Here is a 22,618-nt window from a genome sequence, read left to right as displayed (position 1 = left end):
AAAAACCAAGAAAAACATACTAATTTCATTGTGAATGAAACATTATTTAAATAGTTACTTTCACATCAGACTTGGTCTATCAACAAGAAAAGCAAAAAAAATGAATTCTCATGCACACAAGTTTTAATACAAACATAAAGCCATAGAGAGAGTTCTAGGAACATATTTAATGATATAGACCAGAGCAGGCAACCTTTCTGCAACTGTTGAATGCAATTTTCCACTAAGGAATGTGGCAGCAGTGATAACACCACAAAAGACAGAGCTCCTTAGAAGAGGAAAGGTAGTCAAGAGTCTGCAACCACAAACAGAGAACAGAAAGTGTCTACAGGAGCAAGTGAGATTTTTCAAGGGAGCTGAGAGAGAGGAGAACAAAAGAACAGGGCACTGAAATAATCACACCATTAAACCTAAATTAATCATCATTACAAATCCAGAGATGTGGATGTGTGATGGTTGTGTAGATCACATGATGTCCCTGGTATGAAGGTTGCTGACATTAAGCGTCATCTAGATAAGCTGCTGGATAATGCACAGAAGCCAGTGATAATGGTTCACATTGTCCTCCGTGACATTAGAACAGGGGTGTCAAACTGGCACTGCATAAGCCGGATGCGTCACTTGCAGGTCACGCCCACCCCAGCTCCACGAATGGAAAAACATTGCAAGACATCATGTGATAGCAACATGATGTGGTTAGTTTGACACCCTTGCATTAGAAAATTGTTGTGTATTGGAATGATAATACTAGACAGAAAGGTTGACATGTGTTATGCACTGGGAAACTTTTTGGCACAAACCAAATCTCTAAAAGAGACATACTTCCACATGAACCAAAATAAAACCAAACTGCTGACACAGTAGCATCAGAAAGATGCTTAAAGCAGATTTAAAATACATCTCTGGGGAAAGATTAACAGATGATGGATAAGATCTAGTTCAAAAAGGTGACGATGTTTCAGAAAAGACTTTAAAGGTGTGGAATCAATACTGAACATAAGTTAATGGGTAGATATGACAGGAGATGACCAAAAAAGATCATAGTACATTTGAAAAAGAACATGGTATACAGGTGTCCATATCAATGCTAGAAGCCTCTGAACCAAAATCAAATTATTTATTGTTAAGAAAATGTCCTGGTTAGGATGCTCATATGTAAAGCTAGAATTAGAATGTTGATATATGAGCATTGGCACTGTTTTACTTTTAGAAGATTGGGAGCTTTTTAAAATAAAAAAACAAACTTTTTAAGCCTATTTTTCCTTCCATTTAATCAGTCCAATTTTTGAAGACTACCTGGAGAAACTTCTTGGCAAAGGTTTTCAAAGGTTTTGCTATTGCGTCCTTCCTAGTGTTGAAAGAAATGTCCTTCTGGGTTCGGCTCCAAGTGGGGAAAAAGACACTGGAGACATGGAGGCTGCTTGGAAAGATGGTTTATTGGTGGACAGGACCACATGGCTTGAGCCCTGAACAGAAAAGGTGATCACATACTTCAATGTTGGTGGAGAAAAGAGAAGGGAAGGGCTGAGATGCCGAGTTCCTGGTTTTATGCCCTCTCTGGCCTTTGATCTTGATCTTGTATTCTGATTGGTTGTCAGACTCCCATGGGGCCATGCAGGGGCAACTCTCTAGGCTGCGTTTTGAATCCAGGTTTGGTTGAGTTCTCAGATGCCATGTGGTGAGTTGGGTAAAGGGCCAATATTATCATGTCTTAATCCCATCACTCTGGAGCTGAAGGGGAGAACTCTTTATTATGTAAAGTGGACTAGCTCAGGCTTTAATGACTCATTGGCAAAGGGGAATGGGCAGGAAGCTGCAGGGAGCTATTCTGTCTTTTAAAACATGTTTCTTCCTTTTCACATCCAGAGAAATATTCTGCCTTTTCAATATTTCCTAGAATATTTTATTTTTCTGGGAGAGGGCTGGGTGATAACTTTCACACACTAGGACTAAGAGAAAGTGACTGGCTCAAGGTCATCCAACTGATTTCGTACCATTACAGCATGTAATCCCACCAATTTACTGCATGATGCCTTACCCACTGTACTACCTTTATTATACAGGACCTATAATTTCCCATTAAACAAAGATTTTCCTTCTAAATGCTGGAGGCACCATTTCAATAGCTCTCATGACTATGAAAGAAGCTGAATGCTGCCTACTCTTATGATAAACTGAAAATTTACTCAAACCATGCTCTATTTGGTTGTTGTTTTTTAGCTAGACTTGTTATTTTTCTTTCAGCTCCTCTAAGTCCATTTCAATTTAATTCAGAAAGTTTTTAATGGTAAGATCTTATTGCTACAAGAATATGATGCTAATAGAGGTAGAAATACAAGACTGCTCATATCCTTGGAACTGAAATGAGCAGAAGCTCAGAAGATAAAACTATCTCCTAAGCAGTTAAAAGCTTTTTGTGCATTAGAAAAGCAATTGGGAGAAGTTTGGGGAAGAAAAACATTAATTTCCCTCCGTTGTGTTGTACAGCTTGGTGCTCAGAGCAGTGATTATGCTGAACAATGGAATCAATTTGTTTTGCAGTCACCTTTTACAAAGTTTGACCTAACAAGGGAAGGTGTTACTTTAACTCTTCCCAACCTGTTCCTGCAAATGGCAGCTACATCCTTTCTAGCTGGCTGACTCATTCTTTCATCTGGGTGAAGAGCAGCCAAGAACTGGAAAATGAATTTCCTCAGCATTTCAAGGCTATCCCTGCACTCTGCCTCTCTCTACAAAATGGGTGCAAACGCTTCACATCTCAAATAAATTACTCTGTTAAATTGCCCTTGGTAGAGAAAGAGCTTCTACTTCAACAGACATAAAATAAAAGGCAGTACAAGAGGTTTTCTTTTTCCATTAAACCAAACTGTGACAAAAGCTTTGCATAAAATTTTACATACTACGTATATAGTCTATTTTCCATCATCCCCAACCCCCCAAAGGTCAGCTGTGCTGCCTCATCATGTTCCTGGGGGGGGATGAGCAAAGAACATCGGGAGGGTATGTCAAATGTATACTTCTCAGCAAGGTCACTCAAAGCATCATCCCATCTGCCCAATTAAAGCAAGCAGGTACCTATACTGGACAATAGCATGTAGAAAGATTCAGGAGATAGATCAGTGATGGCAAATGTTTTTGGCACCAAATGCCTAAAAGGGAGCGTGATGCTCGTCTGGCCTACAGCCCGGAAGAGGAGCTGCCTAGGGGGCATGCGCGTGCTGGAAATGCACGCTTGCCAGCTAGTCTTCCGGTTACTGGCGCTCATGTGCATGTGACAATCAGCTGGCCGCCATGCAAGCACATACCAGAAAACGGAAGACCAGCTCTTTCAGTTTCGGCACTGTCATACGCACAAAGGCCAGCTGACCATTGAGCACGCATGCATGTCAGAAGACCAGATATTTTATTTTTTTACATACAATTATAGGTATACATTCACATAGTTCTTCTTCTTTACATTTGTCATGCTTATACATTTGTTATTCCATTTAAAAGGTTATAATATACAATTTGGGTTGCTTTATTTACTATCCCACCCATCTATTTTAATACCACCTTATTTTCCCTTTCTTTTCTCCCTCCCTCCCTTCTCTACTTCCTTCCTTCCTCCTCTCCTTCCCCTTCCTTCTTCCTTTACCTCTCTCCTACTCCTACTCTTCCTCTTCCTACTCTCTCTCCTTCTCTTTCTATACCTTCCACCCTCCTCTCTTCACCTTTACTACTTGTTGAATCAGAATCCCCTGCCTGATTGACTTTTTCCTAACCTTGCTTTTTGGTTTTCTACACATTCTTACCTTTAATTGGGGATGAGGCAGTGGTGGGTTTCAAAAATTTTTAGAAACCTCTTCTATAGGTGTGGCCTGCTTTGTGGGAGTGGCTTTCCAGCCATGTGACCAGGTGGGAGTGGCTTTCCAGACATGTGACTGAGTGGGAGTGGCTTGCCAGTCGTGTGACTGGGTGGGTGTGGGCAACTTGTAAAATGTGGTGAAACTCACTTAACAATGCCCTTCTTAGCAACCAAAATGTTGGCTCACAAATTCTGACATTTGAAGCACGCAAGTCTTAAAGCTGTCAAGTTACAAGACCCTTGCACCCCTAACCTTTAGAGAGAGAAAAACCAGGGATGTTCAAACTTGACAGCTTTAAGACTTTAAGGTTTAGATAGGACTCTTAGAGGTGGGCGGGGTGATTGGTGAGCCATCCAATCAGTGAGCGGTGGGTGGGGCAAGCATGGTGCAGACGGGTGGGAGGGAAGTTGGAACCAGTTCTAAACAGCACAGTAGATATGTGGAACCTCTTTTATAGAAGAAGTTAGAACTGGTAAGAACCCATCCCTGGGATGAGGGTTGCTTTTAAAACCTACTCCTTTAGCTCCTCTGGGAATTCTGTTATCAGATAAGCTATTTTTCTTTTTAGCAGAAGTAGGGAAGGGAATAAAAGTAGCTTTGCGGAGGGAGATGGGCAGCATATAAATTTAATAAATAAATACTGTACATGAACTGGAGCATTTCACATTCAGGTGTATTGGCTATTTAGGATGAGAATCAACAATCTGCAGCATTCAGTGAACATGAATGTGGATGTGCTTGTCTGACAATTTTCTATACTTCTGAAATACTTACAAAATTTGATCCTTCACTTTCTCATTCACTCTCAGTTTTATCAGACTGGCAGAGGTTGTTTTATTGCAATATTTTCCTGAACATGGTTTTTCAGGTTTCCTAAAACGAACAGTACCAGCCTAGTAATTATTTTACTCAATGCCGCATTTGCAAATGCAAATGTTTTGCAAAGGAACATAGAGACATCATGTTTCTATTTTGAAAATAGTGAGGATTTAGGGAATCAGTTGAAAATATATATAAAAATATAAAAAATAAAATTGCTAAAACAAATTGGAGGAGATGATTTTGGCATCACAAAATAGGGTGGGATTGGGTCAATTGTGATGATATTTTTCCAGCTGTCCAACAAAAAATATTCTTTGTTTATAATCTTCTCTGTCCCCGGACTATCAAAATCTAGAAATGCTGTGTCTCATGCCAGAAATAATTTTCCTGGCAATCTCTATTGGTCTATATCTGTACAGCATCTGATTTGGAGGAAATCTGTCTTTCAAAACAGGATACATGCTCATTATGTCAAATAATTTCCTGGGTTCTTGAAATTTGGAGAAACTATTTGAGAACTGTTCTTTTTACTATATAATTTCATGCTTCTTCTTCAGGAATTTGGGTTCTACAGTAAAAAAGTGGGGGTGAAGCTAATTTGAGCACTAGAAATTAATGTTGGAGATGCAATACATTATATTTAGTAGGAAATGACTTCAAAGATTGTTCAGTCAAGCTTCTGCCAATTAGAAAATTTGTCCCTTTATTCATGCTTACTTTGCATAGAATTGTTTATTAGGAACAAAGAAAGAACAGAAAATGGGATGCCCAGAAAATAAGAAGATAATCCCTGTGAAATGCAGGGATCAAGACCTTAGGAAGAAGTATTTAGAATTGCAATAATAATAATGTAACCTAAAATGTGCTTTTTTTGAAAAACAAATTATACATTTAGCTTTTATACTGTTAGCAACACTAATTCTAACAGATTTTGTGATTGCCCATTTTTTAAAAAAATGCCTTGTCAGCCCTTTTTGATTGTTTAAATTCATATTCCTGAAATAATTCTTTGATTCTTCCTTTTAGACCCATCCCTCCTCACTAACCATGCTGGATTTGCTCCACGTAGCTCGTGATATTGCTTGTGGTTGTCAGTATTTGGAAGAAAATCACTTCATTCACAGGTCAGTAAGAGAAGCTATTATTGCAGGTCCTTTACCTCTCTCTCCCTCCCTCTCTCCCTCCCTCCCCCCCTCTCTCTCTCTCTGTTTTGTGTGTGTGTGTGTGTGTGTGTGTGTGTGTGTGTGTGTGGTCTGTGGCTGACTTGCATCAGGTTAGTATACAAGCCACTGACAAAAATGGTTGTGTACTACCACCCTCTAGAGGTCTGCTGCTTTGAACATAAAAAAGGAGGAACTGAGGCATTATTTCTTTTTTTTAATTTCTTGAACAGATTTATATTCTGCCTTTCTTCAGGAGCTCAAAATGTCCTATATAGAAATTATTCTTTTTCAAAGCAAGTTTGAAGTTTTCAACTTCTAGATTTTTTTTTTTATTTTGGCTTTCCTATTTGAAAAATGAGTGTGCTCATTTTAACAATAGTAGCTTTATCTTTAGCTTTCCAGTAACTTAACAGCTGGTCTGTCTTGGTTACCACACAAATTTAATTTTATTAATTATTTTTTTAAACAGTCATTTGTTTTTTCTCTAGAGACATTGCTGCTCGAAATTGCCTCCTTACTTGTAAAGGTCCTGGAAGAATAGCTAAAATTGGAGATTTTGGAATGGCCAGGGACATATATAGGTGAGAAATATTGGTTATTATTTCTTATTCAAACTATTATAACTTCTATAAGGGGATATATAACATTCCTTTATTATTTGATTGTATGCATTGGTCTTTTTCAGATATTTATATTTTGCGGTACCCAGGAGGACATTGTATGCAGTCTTCACTAAAATTCATTCTGTGGAATTTCCTTAGATTACTTTTATTGTTATTTTATCAATCACTTTTGGTATTGCACTAAAACAGAATCCTCTCCAACCTTGTTTTCTCTACTTTCCTCATACCATATCCTGAAGCTTTATCCCTCTTTGTGTTGACATACACACTCTTGCGCTACTGTCTCTGTTTATTGCATATAAAAGTAGGGAAGGGTCAGGAAAAGGCAATTACTGACTCTGGAATTTCTCCAGGGCACCAGGATTAATGATTCTTCAGTTGTTAAATAGGAAGACTTTAATAATCTACCATTACCGGGGAAGGAGGGTTCGCTACATCACAGAGATCCCTCCTTCTGGCCCTAGGAGTCCCACTCCAAGACCAGATGGCGCAAGTAGTCAGGACCCTGGTCTCAGGCTGTTGTCGCTAAATGCCAGGTCTGTTGTACATAAAGCACCTCTCGTCCGGGACTTAATTTTAGACGAGAGGGCAGACCTGGCATGTATTACTGAGACCTGGCTGGGCCCAGAGGGAGGAGTCCCCCTTGTAGAACTGTGCCCAGAAGGATTTCAGGTGCTACATCAGCCGAGAGCCCAGGGAAGGGGTGGGGGTGTGGCCGTTGTTATCCGGGAGTCGTTAGTTCCTCGTAGGGTCCCTGCTCCGGAGATTGTCGGGTGTGAGTCCTTGCTGTTAAAGTTGGACCTCAAGGGTCAAGTGGGTTTGCTGCTAACGTACCTGCCTCCCAACAGCGTTGCAGCAGCCCTCCCCTCGCTCCTCGAGTCGGTAGCCGAGCTGGCAATTGAGTTCCCTAGGTTGATGGTCCTGGGGGACTTTAATTTGCCGTCGCTCGGTGAAAACTCTGATGGGGCGCAGGAGTTCATGGCTTCCATGACAGCCATGGGCTTGGCTCAAGTAATCCGAGGCCCAACCCATTCAGCGGGACACATGCTTGACCTCGTATTTCTCTCGGAGCAGTGGATGTGTGATCTTGGTCTGAGGGGGAGTGACATCATACCCCTGTCGTGGTCAGACCATTGCCTACTGAGGCTCGACTTCCGGAGGCCAAACCCCCACTGTAGGGAGGAGGAACCGACCAGGTGGTTCCGCCCCAGGCGTCTTATGGAGCCAGCAAGGTTCCAGACAGAGCTTGGGGTTATTCCTGACACTTTCGCCCACAGTCCGGCAGAGACTCTGGCTGCTGCGTGGCACTTGGCAGCGTCAGAGGCCCTCGACCGGATTGCGCCACTGCGGCCCCTCCGAGGCGGCGGATCCCGGAGACCCCCTTGGTTCACCGAGGAGCTCCGGGAGATGAAGCGCCGGAGGAGATGCCTAGAGCACCGTTGGAGGTCCGATAAGTCCGCATCGAACCGAGCAATGGTAACCACCTGCACCAGGGAATATACTAGGGCACTTAGGGCAGCTAAAAGATCACACATAGCCTCCCTGGTCGCATCCGCTGAGTCCCGTCCAGCCGCCCTGTTTAGGATAACCCGCTCCCTATTGAACAAAAGGGAGACGGGGGAACCCTTGCAGGGCAGAGCTGAAGAATATGCCCAATTCTTAGCGGACAAAATTGCTCGGTTTCGGACGGACTTGGACTCCACACCTGCAGTTCCAGCCGAGGCACAGGGGGACCAAGTAGAACAGCTCTGGGTTGAGTTTCAGGAGGTTACCCCCGGGGATGTGGACAAGGCCATGAGAGCTGTGAGTTCCTCCACCTGTGTCCTGGATCCGTGTCCCTCATGGCTGGTTTCTAACTGCAGTGAGGTGACACGAGGCTGGATCCAGGCGGTTGTAACCGCCTCCCTTCGGGAGGGGAACTTCCCCGCCGCACTGAAAGCGGCGGTGGTGAGACCCCTCCTGAAGAAACCATCCTTGGATCCAGCTGTCCTTAACAACTATCGCCCGGTCTCCAACCTCCCCTTTCTGGGGAAGGTTGTTGAGAAGGTGGTGGCCTTCCAGCTCCAACGGTCCTTGGAGGAAGCAGACTATCTAGACCCCTTCCAGTCAGGCTTCAGACCCGGTTACAGCACGGAAACCGCTTTGGTCGCATTGATGGATGATCTTTGGAGAGCCAGAGATGAAGGACATCCCTCCATCCTGGTCCTCCTTGACCTCTCAGCGGCTTTCGATACCATCGACCATGGTATCCTTCTGCGACGACTGCGGGAGGTGGGAGTGGGGGGCACCGTGTTACGGTGGTTCTCCTCCTACCTCTCGGACAGGTCGCAGTCGGTGTTAGTGGGAGGGCAGAGATCGTCCCCAAGGCCCCTAAAATATGGGGTGCCGCAGGGTTCGGTCTTATCCCCCCTACTATTTAACATCTACATGAAACCGCTGGGAGAGATCATCCGTAGGCACGGGATCAGATACCATCAATATGCGGACGATACTCAATTGTATCTGTCCGCCCCATGCCAAATCAATGAAGCGGTTGACGTGATGGACCGGGGGCTTGAAGCCGTCATGGACTGGATGAGGATTAACAAGCTTGTGCTCAACCCGGAAAAGACCGAGTGGCTGTTGTGTTTTCCTCCCAAAGATTTGGCCAATAATCCAACACTCAGGCTGGGGGGTCAAATTTTACACCCCTCAGAGAGGGTCCGCAACTTGGGAGTCCTCCTGGATCCACAGCTGTCATTCGACCATCATATAGCGGCTGTGACCAGGGGGGCATTCGCCCAGGTACGCCTGGTGCGCCAGTTGCGACCCTACCTGAACCGGGAGGCCCTCACAACAGTCACTCGGGCCCTTGTGACCTCTAGGCTGGAATACTGCAACGTGCTCTACATGGGGCTGCCCTTGAGGAGCATCCGGCGACTTCAGCTAGTACAGAACGCAGCCGCGCGAGTGATTGCGGGTGCACCCCGATTCACCCGCATTACACCTATCCTCCGCGAGTTGCGCTGGCTACCTGTCGATCTCCGGATGCGCTTCAAGGTGCTATTGATCACCCATAAAGCCCTACATGGCAGTGGATCTGGATACTTGAGAGACCGCCTTCTGCCAATTACCTCCAATTACCTCCCTACGACCTATAAGATCCCATAGATTAGGCCTCCTCCGCATTCCATCGGCCAGCCAGTGTCGGCTGGCAACCACAAGGAGGAGGGCCTTCTCAGCAGTAGCCCCGACCCTTTGGAACGAGCTCCCCGTGGAGATTCGTACCCTCTCCACCGTCCAGGCCTTCCGCACTGCCTTGAAGAACTGGCTCGCCCGTCAGGCCTGGGGATAAGGATTTCTACCCCGCCCGAATGTTGTATGCATGTTGCTCATTATTTTATTATGTGTTGTTGTCTCAATGTTGTATTTCCCCTTTCCCTGGTTTTCTGTGAGCCGCCCTGAGTCCCCTCAGGGAAAAGGGCGGCCTACAAATGCAAATAAAACCTCTAAAACCTCTATAGTACAGTAGATATTTTTGATAATGTAGTTACTGTCCTCGCAGTGCCCTCTAATGTCATCCTGGAGAAGTACTTCACCACATATTGCTGTACAGTATTGATTTGTGCAACAAACCAAAAGCTTGGACTATTTATAAGCAGGGTGGGATAAGGGGATTTTCTTGACACTTTGCAAGTTGAAAACTTCTCTTTGAGAATGCATTCTTCATAGTAAACATGCAAGATATAAAAGAAGTGTTTGGATTATTCATTCCGGGACAATGAGATTTATGGGCATATGTCAGGCAACTAAAATGAATCTACAATTACTAGTATTATTTAAGGCAGTGGTGGCTTAGAAATGGCAAAACCCATAGCCCCCAATGCAGTTAGAGAATTCCAGCTTTAGGAGGCTGGTTTATATAGTCACATCACTTATAATGTCTTCAAAAAACACCATGGCTCAAAACAGCCCAAGTTGCAAATGAGATAACCTCATTTCTGCCTATCCTTTGTCAGATGAGGCCAAAGCAAGGGCAATTTTGTGAAAGGATCACTGAAAGCCAAGTATAAGATGGCAAGAGCCATAATAATCAGATCTTCTGTCCTGTGAAAATGAAGAAAAATTTAACCAAGGATAGGAGAACCCAGATCAAGACTTAAGCATTCATGTCATGGGACACAGCTTTGGCCAGCCTTGAATGGCGCCATTTGTTGGAGTGGGTGAAGCCAGATAGAAAACTAGATTTGCTATGATTCTTCTGAATTTAAACTGAATTTAAACTTTATACGGTTTATATCATTACTCTCTAATTATGTATTTACATATTCACCAGATAGGGAGACAAATTTTCTCCAAAATGTACATTGATGGGATACCTTATATTCTCTGATTGAGAATACTAAAAGCTAAAAAAAGAATTTATTGGAAACCAAGGTTTGCCAGAGAAGTGGCGACGGGCCTTCTAGGAAGGAGATCACTTTGAAGAAGAGCAGGAAGCTTACATCCTGCTTGGAAGGGCTGGGGAGTTTCAACTCTTTCTAACCCTAACTGGGTTTTCTCCCTTTTCCTTTTCTCTAGCATTATCCCATGCTTTGCTTCTGTCCCATTTTTTTAACTCTTGTTTGCCCTTTCCATTCAGTCATCACTTTACTTTCTTTCTCTCTCTTTCTCTTTTATTCCCAACTTTTGCCATTTTTACTGGAAGAAAGGAGGTCAGTCCCTGTGTTTCATGTGAAGGTTGCATTGTGTGATTTTGTGTGAATAGTGCACTTGTCTCTGAGAAAGAATGGCACAACAGGAGATGATTCATTGGCTTGCAAATGGAGCACATTATTTTGCAGACTGTTCGTTTCATTAAATAATTAATTAATGCAATATTATTTGTGTGGAATGTGTTCCATACAAACATTTGTTTATTTATTGGGTTGGCACTCTCTGGCAATGGATTCATGTAGAGTTGACATATCTAGATGGATAAAGTAGAAAAAGCATTGGACAGCATTTTGCTTTACGGTCTCTCATTTCTTATTTATGGAAATCTCCTGAGATCTAAGGCCATTTCCTTTTGGGTAATTGCTTTAAAATGTCCTCCTTTTCTACATTTTATAGGTTTCTAGGGCAAATCCTAAGAGTTGTGTTTTGTAGTTTACCTTAAAGAATAAAGATTCCAACTCTCCTTTTCCACTTACTATTCTGTCAAACACTGGACAGGCAGTGTAAAGATTCTCTACAATAATCTGAGCTACTAACAATCAAGGGAAATGAGTGGGATTAAGAAAGCATTCACGGCGAGCTGGACTGAGATCTCTTTGGGGGGCATGCAGGGACTCATGACTGATGATGCGTTTGACTTCTCCCTCGGGCTGAGTCATTTCTTCCATATTACCTATCTCTACTCCCAAAGTTTCACTTTGCTCTGTGGGAGAATGCATTGAACCCACACATGACAGAAATGCCCCCCTGGCCTTCTGAAATCAGGTAAATACCTAAAATTCTCACCTGGTCCCACGTTGCAATTTATAGGTACAGTTTGGTTTCTCATACTCAAACTGTTGCCATCAAAGAATGGAACTATTGCTTCAATCAAATTTAGGGATGTAATACATAACAAAGAATCATAGACACCTTTTCCCTTATTCAGAAAAGTAAAAGACGGATATTCCTCCTTTTTCTTATAAAAGGGAGAATTTGCCCTATTGTTTCAAAAAGAAAAAAAGTCTCACGGCTGCCATCAACAGAGCTCTCAGAGCCACCCACTTCAATCAACTGCTGAAGGAGCCAATACTTAACTCTTGTTAATATTCTTGCCTCGACTGCAGAGCCAGCTACTACAGAAAAGGAGGGTGTGCAATGCTGCCTGTCAAATGGATGCCACCTGAAGCCTTCATGGAAGGGATATTTACATCCAAAACAGATACCTGGTAGGCTTGCTCAGAATTTTCTTTCCATTTTGCAAGCCAACAGCTGCTCGTGGGTTTAAAATGTCACTGCCCGCATTTTTTTTGGTCCGATAGAAGCTGAAAAGTTCTTTAAGCATGCCTTTTTCTTCTGCCAAATAATACAGCTTGTCAAACAGGTGCCACAGTTCCTTGACACACTATAGAAATGAGTAGATCCAAAGCCACCGACAGAAAATAGAAAGAATGCAACCTTTCAATATGGTGAATTTAATAAAAAATAAAAGAAGTAGAAAAACAAATTGGAAAAATAGTAGATGATAGATAGATAGATAGATAGATAGATGATAGATAGATAGATAGATAGATAGATAGATAGATAGATAGATAGATAGATAGATAGATATAGATAGATAATAGTATTTACTGTAATCATAACCAAATTAAAGTTAGAAGATGGAAGACTAGTATGTGGTAAACTGTATCATTATTATTATTATTATTATTATTATCATCATCATCATCATCATCATCATCATCAATGTGTTAAAATGTATTGAAGCTTATAAATACAATGTGCAGGTTAAGGTCAGAAGTTGGAAGATTAGGATTATGTATACTAATTGTATTATTATTGATAGCATTGACCCAGTCAAAATATATACGTATCTATGTTAAAGGAAATTACACACACACACACACACACACACACACACACACACATATATATTTAGTGTCACAACCCCTGGTATGCCCCAATTATGGGAGGAAGCTAACTGCTTCCATTATCTGTCAATCGGCTCGTCACAAGAGTCCACCACGACAGAAACCCAATATTTTTACTGTTGCCTTTGTTATATTTGTGTTATATTTGTGCTGATAAATAAATAATGATATTTATTTATCAGCACAAATATAACATATATATACATATATATACATATATATACATAAAAACATAAAAACATACACACACATATATATACACACACACACATACACACACGTGTGTGTGTGTGTGTATGTGTGTGTGTATATATATATATATATATATATATATATATATATATATATATATATATATATATGAGATTTTTACAACCCCTGGTAAGTCTCCCTTTATTTATTTATCAGCACAAATAAAAAAACATATATATATATATATAAATAAATATAAAGTCACAACCCCTGGTATGCCCAAATATGGGAGGAAGATCACACTTCCATTCTCTGTCCTTCGGCTCGTCACAAGAGACCATCCAGGCAGAAACCCAGTATTTTTTAGTTGCCTTTTTGTTACATTTGTTATATTTATGCTGATAAATAAATAAAGGGAGACTAGTATAGATCTATTTCAAGCTATTTAGCTCTCATCAGCTAGCCATACCCTTACTGGGATTTGAAGGGTGTGGCTAGCTGATGAGAGCTAAATAGCTTGAAATAGATCTATACTAGTCTCCCTTTATTTATTTATCAGCACAAATACAACACACACACACACACACACACACACACACATGTATGTATGTATGTATATATCTATTTGTTTTCTGATATACATATACATATACATATACGTACGTACGTACATACGTATGTATGTATGTATAACATACATAATAAAAACATAAAGGATTTTGCAAGAATTATCCTACTGTTTAGATAAATTTGCTCAGATTTCTGCAAATAAACCTTATTATTATTATTATTATTATTATTATTATTATTATTATTATTATTATTATTTGCTTTTCTGTGTCCAGGTCATTTGGAGTGTTGCTGTGGGAAATATTCTCACTTGGATATATGCCCTATCCCAGCAAAAGTAACCAGGAGGTCTTGGAATTCGTCACAAGTGGTGGAAGGATGGATCCACCCAAAAACTGCCCTGGCCCTGTGTATGAAAACTTTCATGTTCCATAAGCGCATGCCAAAGATTAAGTAGCTTTAGTTTCTAGATTTTTTTTCCAGCTATGTTTATATACAGTCAGTCAGACTCATATGCAGAGCATCTGACTGAAAAAACAAGTAATGTTAGAAGCAAAGGGCTATGATTTAGAGCAGTGGTCCCCAACCCCCGGTCCGCGGACCGGTGCCGGGCCGTGGAGTACCTGGCACCGGGCCGCGCAGCGGCCGGGGGCCATGATCGCTGCAGCGGCCGGGGGCCATGCAACGGCCGACTCTTCACTCATGCAGCACCGTCGCCGGAGGGGGGGAGCTGCACGGAAGCACAGGAGCAAGTGAGGCGAGGAGGAAGAATCCCCCGCTACTACACCACCTCCGCCCCCTCCCCGAGTCAGCCGTCCCCTCAGTGAACGCCTCCGCCTCTTTCTCCTTTCTCGCCTCAGTCGGCTCGCCTGGAAGCGAGGCGAGGAGGGGGCGGACCATGCGCTGGAAGCGGAGCCCTTGGAGGCCACTCTATTCTTTTTCCCGCCCGGCCTTGGCTTGTGAGAAGGAACGGTGGGAGAGGTAGAGAGAGAGAGAGAGAGAGAGAACATCGGGCAGCCGAGGGCAGGGGGGTCTTTTGAGGGGAGATGGGGGGTGCGCGATTTTGGTGCGCGTGCGCCCTCCGCGGGCGTGGGTGGGGGGCTGAGAGGAGTCTAACGGTAGCGCAGGAAAGAGGAGGGTATGAGCGCTGCCTGAGGTGGTGAGGGGCAGTCGCCAGATTCAGGCCGCCGCTGCCGCTATTGCAGCGCACGGTGGAAAAGCGGCGGTCTTGCCCACCCCTTCCCTGCCTCCCGCCCGCTCCAGTTGCCGCAGCCAGGGGTGGGGGCTCGGTGCCTGAAGTCTCTTGCCTCTCTTCCAAAATTTCGCCAACGGGCATTGGTGAAGCGCGCTCTTTCTCTTCCTCACAAAACACATTTCCTTTCCCCCCACGCGTAGTTATTGGCGATATGGACTCTTGGAGGCTGCGCTCCCGGGTCGCATTTCTCCTTTTATATATGGTAGTGAAGATACCTAATACTCCCACCCCCTATTTCCCCCACGACAACCTTGTGAGGTGGGGGGGCTTAGATAGAGCGAATGGGCTTAATACTGTATTCTTTTTACATTGCTATCCTCTGGCTTATTTAATTTTGCCCTTGCTCTTTTTATCTTTGACCTTGATTAATTCAGCTGTTTATTCCTTAAAATCTACATACAAAATGGAAGGTGGGATATGATTCAGGTGTTGAATTGGGAAGGTGGATTTAAAAAGTATGTTTGTATTCCCCCATTTTTGCCCCCCCAACCCTGCGCGCGCTCAGCGGGCCACGGTAAAATTATCAAAGGCTGACTGGTCCGCGGCGATAAAAAGGTTGGGGACCACTGATTTAGAGCATGGGTCTCCAACCTTGGCAACTTTAAGACTTCTGGACTTCAATTCCCAGAATTCCTTAGCCAGCTTTGAAGTCCACTAATGTTAGTATTTTTAATATAGTGTAAAGACAAATGTATATTGCTAGTCTTTGACCGTAATAAAGATTTTACTTACTTACTTACTTACTTACTTACTTACTTACTTACTTACTTACTTATCACAAGTCTTAAAGTTGCCAAAGTTGGAGACCCCTGATGTAGAGAGCTCTTTTCTTTGGTACTAAGCAATCAGCATTCAGAGAGTATTGAAAATAAGCTATTTAGGGAGTTTCTTATTGTCTAGAAATTTGTGGTAATTCTGCACCACTTGAGTTCCACCAAACTTAAAATACCATTTTGTCTTAGAATCAGCATCTGAAATAACAGATTCATTATTCATTAGGACATAGGATGGCTGTTCTTGCTTGATTCAAGAGATATCCATTTTTGATTAATAGTCTCAGCCACCGTTGCCCATCCTTATCAATAGATACTCTGTTATTCAAAATTCTTATTCTCTAGAATTAATGAAATGCCCTTTCTTGTAAATAATGTAAATTTAATTTATTTAATTTATTTAATTACAGATAACTGTATAGATGTATAGCATAAATAAGTTCATGCTTCTAAGAAATTGCTAATCAAAAATTCCACATTTTTTCTTATATAGATAGATGTTAGATATCTAGTTTGTGTAGTGATTAAACCTCAGTCTAGAAAACAGGAGATTGTGAGTTCTAGTCCAACCTTAGGCACAAAGCTAGGTGGGTGACCTTGGCCCATTCACTTTCTAAGAAAATGGTAATGGCAAGCTATTTCTGAAAATCTTGCCAGAAAATGTCAGTGAATGACAGGGAATGTCAGAAAACCAAGGCAATTGACAGGAGTCAACTGTGACTCAAAGACACACACATGTATGTTATTTGGGCAATATCCCAATAATAGTCTAGATTAAGCATCTAGTTTTAGCCCAGTTTTAGTCAAGCAATAGCTGAATGCCATTCTATTGTTCTCATTCAAATTGCAGTTATGATGCTAGTTGGCAAGGATCAAAAATTCATAACATAAAAAATGTCATTGTGATACTGTTTACCCTTATGCTGTGACAAACTGAATGTCAACCTAAATCTGCCCTTTAGTGCCATTTTCTCCTTCTACTGTTGTAGATATCGAATAATGACCCAATGCTGGCAACACCAGCCAGAAGACAGGCCAGACTTTGCCATTGTTCTGGAGAGAATTGAATACTGCACCCAGGTAACCATTTCTCTCAGGCTCCATCATGGTGTAACATGGTGCAGGAGAAGACAAAAGGGAAACATGCCAAGCCTACTGAATATAGTATACTGATAATGTCTTTTTCTCAAATTTCTGGGCTTGCAGCCCTCACTTAGCAAAACAAGTGGGGAATTATTGAAAGAATAGTTCAAACCATCTCACAACCACATAAATCCATTCATATCTAAAAGAGATGATTAGCTATGATAGATTCTTATGTAGGGCCTTTATTGTCCTTCTTAAATAGACCATATTTGCACAGACCTGTAAGTCTTCAGTACACCTGGAGTTAATTGTATTTGGTTTCCCCAAACTAGACTAATGTTTTTTGGATGCTAGTGTAGTCACAACTCGAAGTCATTGTACCAGAAAAAGCTACATTCTAGAAATATACTCCAGGTTCACCTATATCCATCCCACATCATATTCTCTTACATGTGTAATGCACTCAAAATGGGTGAAGGTTTTAAAAAACAGAACCCGACATAATCAGAGTAGTTATATCCGCAGCATATGCTTCAAAGACAGTCTTATCTTCGTTTAGATATACTTGGGGGTCCTCCTGATGCTGCAGATCAGAAGTACAGGGAAAAGTCTGTCTTTCTTTTTCCACCCAATCCTAACACTCTATATCTGAAAAAAAGTTTTGTTATGTTTTAATCAGTTTCTATCGTTTCAATATTCCATTAAATACAACATGCTGATTAGCAGTGGGGTTCATTAACTTCAGTGAGATTGTGCATACTTCAAAAATTATTTGAAGAAAGTTCTTTGGATCATCTATCTTCTTAAGAGAAGAGCAGGCCTTCTCTGCTCTTCTTAAAGCAATTTAACCAGTTTCATGAGCATAAGAAAAAGGTGCTGACTTCCACGCATAAGACATGGAATCCAAACTTTTTTTTACTCATGAAAGAATAGTTTATCAGTCTTATTTTCTGTCTAACAGATTTATTGTGTAATTGTGAATTTTAATATTGTCAAGAAGATGAGAGAGAAAATAGCTCTATTTCTGAACAAAAATATATTTTTCCACTAGTGTTTTAGGCATAACTAGAAGATAAATACATGTTGAACTACTGTTTCTCCTTCCCTATAGGATCCTGATGTCATCAATACGGTTCTGCCTGTGGAGTATGGTCCATGCATTGAAGAAGAAGAAAAGGTTCCTGTGCGTCCTGAAGATCCTGAAGCAATTCCTCCTCTGTTAGTGTTGCCGCAGCGGGAGAAAAAGGGTGCTGAGCAGCTCCTGCCTTCCCCGTCCTCTCTCCCTTTTGTCATTCCAGCAGGAAAAGCTCTCATGAAAGCAGCTGCTGTTGAGCCAATTACCCAGGCTAACATCCAGACTTCTCTAGAAGGGGGCCACGTCAACATGGCGTACACTCAATCAATTCCTGCAACAGAGCTCCACAAAACCCGGGGATCCAGAAATAAGCCTACCAACCTCTGGAACCCAACATATGGCTCTTGGTTTTCAGAGAAGCCAATTGTCAAAAAGACTACTCAGCTGGAAAAAGAGGCAACAGAGCAGGAAGATTCAAGGCATGAAGGCAGCTGTACTTTGGGGCCCAGCATAATGGCTGGAAGGCTGCCAAGCTCTTCCCTTCTTCTAGAACCATCTTCACTTACAGCCAGTGTTAAGGAAGTGCCTCTCTTCAGGCTTCGCCATTTTCCTTGTGGCAATGTTAACTATGGCTACCAACAGCAAGGCCTTCCCTTGGAAACCTCAGCCCCACCTCTGTGCCAGCAGTTACGAGGACCTTCACCTTAGGAACGAGCTCAATCAACCTCTAATCTTCTTGACTTTCTTCCCATGTGACTCGTGAGCCTTGGCACAAACTTCGGTGTCAACCATAGAGCAACCACGAGAACAGAACAAATTCCCTTCTGTTATGTGCCAATCTGCTCTGAAGTGCCATCACCCCGGAAGCTTTTTAAAAAAAATCTCTTAATAAGTTTCAATTTATCAGTGCTCCTTTATATACACACCTACACAATCACACCTTTAAACCCACATAACTCTCTGAGATAATAGTCACTATTACAAGCAAGGCCCTGTCCTCAACTGCATAATATCACTTGCATGGTTGTTTGCTATGGCCTTTCCTGTGCGCTGCTTCCTCTTAGTTGTTTATATGTCATTTCAAAACTCACTGGCCAAGTGTTTAATGTTTAGGGATTTTCTATACTGCCAAACAATATTTTGGATGTCCTCATGATTTCAGAGAAAGTATGGAAATGTTGTCCTGTCAAAGGCAAAGTCACATAACATGGACTCTGAAAGAGCTCATATTCAAATAGCATCATAGCTACCACATGCATGCAAAACTATGGAGATCTAGCATCAGAATAGCTAAATGTGTCAATGTTACTCCTTTTATTCTGTAGTGGAAATTGCAGAAAGTGAAATGGATTACCTTGGCAAGACAGTAAAAATGCTCTCCTTTTCCCATCTATTGTGATCGTTGGTTGGCAACAGTTGAGGAGTTATATCTAACCCTTATCTTTCAGAATGTATTAATGTCATTGATGGATCTGGCAAAATGTGGCAGATGAACAAAGGATTACCAAGATAGTAAAGGCCAGATTGCATACTACTGAAACTCTCATTATGTCACTGTCATTATATCATTGCTGAGGGCAAAGCTTGGCAATCAGAGGAAGAGAGTCCTTTGGTTTGAATATCAATTCTTCCAGGGTGTGAATATATTAATTATTATAATATGCACAGTAGTTTAGGAACCAAGCCAAAGGCTTTTATAGAACAAGAATTTAGGAGAAAGGGGTGTTAGAAAATTCTCACTGCCCATTTTTCAAAGCATATGTAATATATACAGTACATATACTGATAAATTAGGACTTAAAACAATAATTATATTACAGTTCAGCATGTCATAGAGCCACAATCCAACATGTTTCACAGCTTGCTAGAAACAGCCATTAATTTGACTTGAATTGAAAAGCTTTATTAAAATATCTTACTTTGTGATTAGTTGCCAAAATTGTACCTACACAGTAATACCTACTGGGTGAAAAAGCTAAAGTGATGGTGATACCTGTAGTATGAAAATATTGATACAAATGAAGATGTTAACATTGTTCCAAGCAGATAAACTAGCACATTGAGCCAAAGTTGCTACTCAGGTGTGCAACTTTCAACCACTTTTCTAGCTAAGTGAAAAAGTAGTATATTATGTGGTACTAGTAGTATCTTATGCTACCCAATCTTTGCATCACTGTAAAGATAAATGAAGACCAATTTGTGCCTCCTGTCTTTGTTTTAAGATCCTAATAAACAAATGGAGTTATAGTTCTGTGCAATTTGCATTGCATAAGATCATTAATTTCATTAGGCCTTATTTGCAAATGAAGATGAGTGATCTTCCTCAATGAAAGCAAATGTTATTGACTGTCAGTGGCTCTTGGCTTGCTGTAATAACAGTCAACAGAAATTGCTCTGTAAATTAGGCAAATAGAATATTTATTAACCCTTCCCATTGACAGAATATCATGGTCCTACCAGGAAATAACCAAGAATCATAAAATATAAAGTGAGGCTGGCTTTCTCTCTGCTCCGAACAATCTCTTTTAATCATTTTTACCAAGGCAGCCCCATGTTCTGTAGTTGAGTCAGGGAGCTTAAATTAGTAAGTATGTGGGTTTCCTGCTTGACATTTCTACTTGCACACAGCAAAAATCTCATTCTTTGTGAGAATTGTTCCTTATGCTGATAAGACCAGCGATTATATATACCAAACCAATCAACAGTTACATTCCTTCCTGCCTTCACAAGAGGGGAAGGTTGGGCGGTGGGGGGGCTTAATTGCAAGACTATGAGAAATTGGACAAGATATTTTACCAGACAGTAATTGCTTCTACATAACAGTATCATCTGAAAGAAAGAAATTTACAGGAATAAGTATGAAGTTTCTCTCCTGAAAGTTTGGACAAGAAACAGTCCAAGGAACACATTTTTCAAATCCATAGTACATTAAATTACAATGGAATTTAAGGATGCAACAATTCTAGCAAGTACCTTACTTGCAAATAAGATGCTTATATATAAGCAATTATGGTGGCAAAATTGTTACCTATTTTCTCACACACATTGTTTAAGAAGCAGTTTGTTCTGTGAAGATGGAACAGGATGTACCAGATGATCATTTTGGTTGATGCTAATCTTATCACTGTGATTCCTGTTTGATCCAGCTCAGGATACTTAAAAGCAGAGTTCTGGATTCTGTAAAATACAGAATACAATATTGAAGCAGGTTGTGATGTTGCAGTGACTATACCAAACCTCATGTCATAGCTTATTTGTGTACATTATGTAGTTACCCTTGTTTTGCCTCTTCCATTAACCAAGAATTTATTTGGACTGTTCATTATAGTTTTAGTATATGCCAGAATTGATAGAAAGCTCCACAAACCAGTAGCCATTCTTATTTTCACAGCAAAAGGCCTCAATGGTGTAATTTTGCACCCTTGAAAAATCATTATACTGAGATGTGGTTGCTTAAGATTATTGTGTATAAGATGGTGAGCCATATAATTTGCTAAAGAAATAAATTTATCTTGATGTTTGCAAAACTTACAAACCTCATCATGAATAGACTCTTGAGTCTTTCCACAGCAGTTATTTATCAAGGACAGAGCTGGAAAAATTTAGTTGACAAGCCTGTTAAGTATCCAACGCAAAGTGCATCATCAAGCATTTAAGTTACACTACAGACTAGCATCAAATGCTATGCCAGGGACAGCAGACAGACCACAACTGAAGCTGACCGTCACAAATACATGGGAATCATGCTGATCTATGATGGAGTGTTCCCCAAGAATAACCCCCACCTGGGCAGAAGTCACTTTCAATAACTTATATGGTCAATGTGGCAAGTTTAGGGAAGAGCTGAAGGAATATATCACACAATTTGCCTTTTAGCTGATCAGAGATGCAAATCTCTTTCCGAAGCCTGAGCTCTGAAGCTATACGGAAAACACATTCATGCTTGTGTAGCTTGAAGTCTTACAGGGAAAAACAATGAGGAAAAAATGAATAGGGTTGCTGCAAAGTCTTGATGTTTATACACGTCGTTGCACTGCAGCAAAAGAGAAACAGAGAGAGGGAGGGAGGGAGGGAGGGAGGGAGAGAGAGAGAGAGTTCCCCCATAATTACGGTTGGGAGAAAAGTATAGAGTTATAGGAAAACCGATGAAGCAGAGGCAAGGAGAAACTAGGATCCCTAATCTACTGTATTTATGGTATGAGTCATTTCTCCAACTATTTTCCTTCAACATCTGTCCTGATGGCTGCCTCCAAAACATTGTTAATTTCTTTGCCTTGAGTAATAAGCTTAATTAAATGGTACTAGAACACCATTGTTCCTTCTTTCAGAACTATCCTATATGAACAGGATAAATGAATTGCAGATCAACCACTGATTTATCATAATACTACCAGTCAACCTCCTAATTTTTATCCCATGTGAGCCCAGAGTAAAATTAAGATAGAATTGGAATTTGCTTTGTTTTGCAATATAGCAACTTTAAAAAATAATACGTGTACAGCAAACTTGTTGAGCACTGTGAGAAGTGTCTGGCTCAGTGGAACTCCAGTATCACACTTGAACTGTACTTTCCATTCATTTGGAGGTTTGAACAACATATTAGCAG

General features: G+C 41.3%; 1 protein-coding gene across 1 annotated transcript in view; it reads left to right on the top strand.

Moving 5' to 3' along the window:
- ALK (ALK receptor tyrosine kinase) overlaps nt 1–19,257 on the top strand; it is a 346,271-nt gene extending 327,014 nt beyond the window's left edge. The window contains exons 22-27 of the mRNA XM_032216056.1: nt 5,697–5,794; nt 6,322–6,414; nt 12,258–12,359; nt 14,099–14,233; nt 16,841–16,931; nt 18,049–19,257. Coding sequence (XP_032071947.1) covers nt 5,697–5,794; nt 6,322–6,414; nt 12,258–12,359; nt 14,099–14,233; nt 16,841–16,931; nt 18,049–18,720 — 1,191 coding nt within the window. The 3' untranslated portion in view covers nt 18,721–19,257. The remainder of the gene's footprint in view (nt 1–5,696; nt 5,795–6,321; nt 6,415–12,257; nt 12,360–14,098; nt 14,234–16,840; nt 16,932–18,048) is intronic.
- The last annotated feature ends 3,361 nt before the right edge of the window (nt 19,258–22,618 follow it).

This window comes from Thamnophis elegans, chromosome 4, assembly GCF_009769535.1.
Source record: "Thamnophis elegans isolate rThaEle1 chromosome 4, rThaEle1.pri, whole genome shotgun sequence".
NCBI lineage: Eukaryota > Metazoa > Chordata > Lepidosauria > Squamata > Colubridae > Thamnophis > Thamnophis elegans.
Note: the sequence above shows the minus strand (reverse complement) of the source record. Positions and strands in the feature narration are given on the sequence as shown.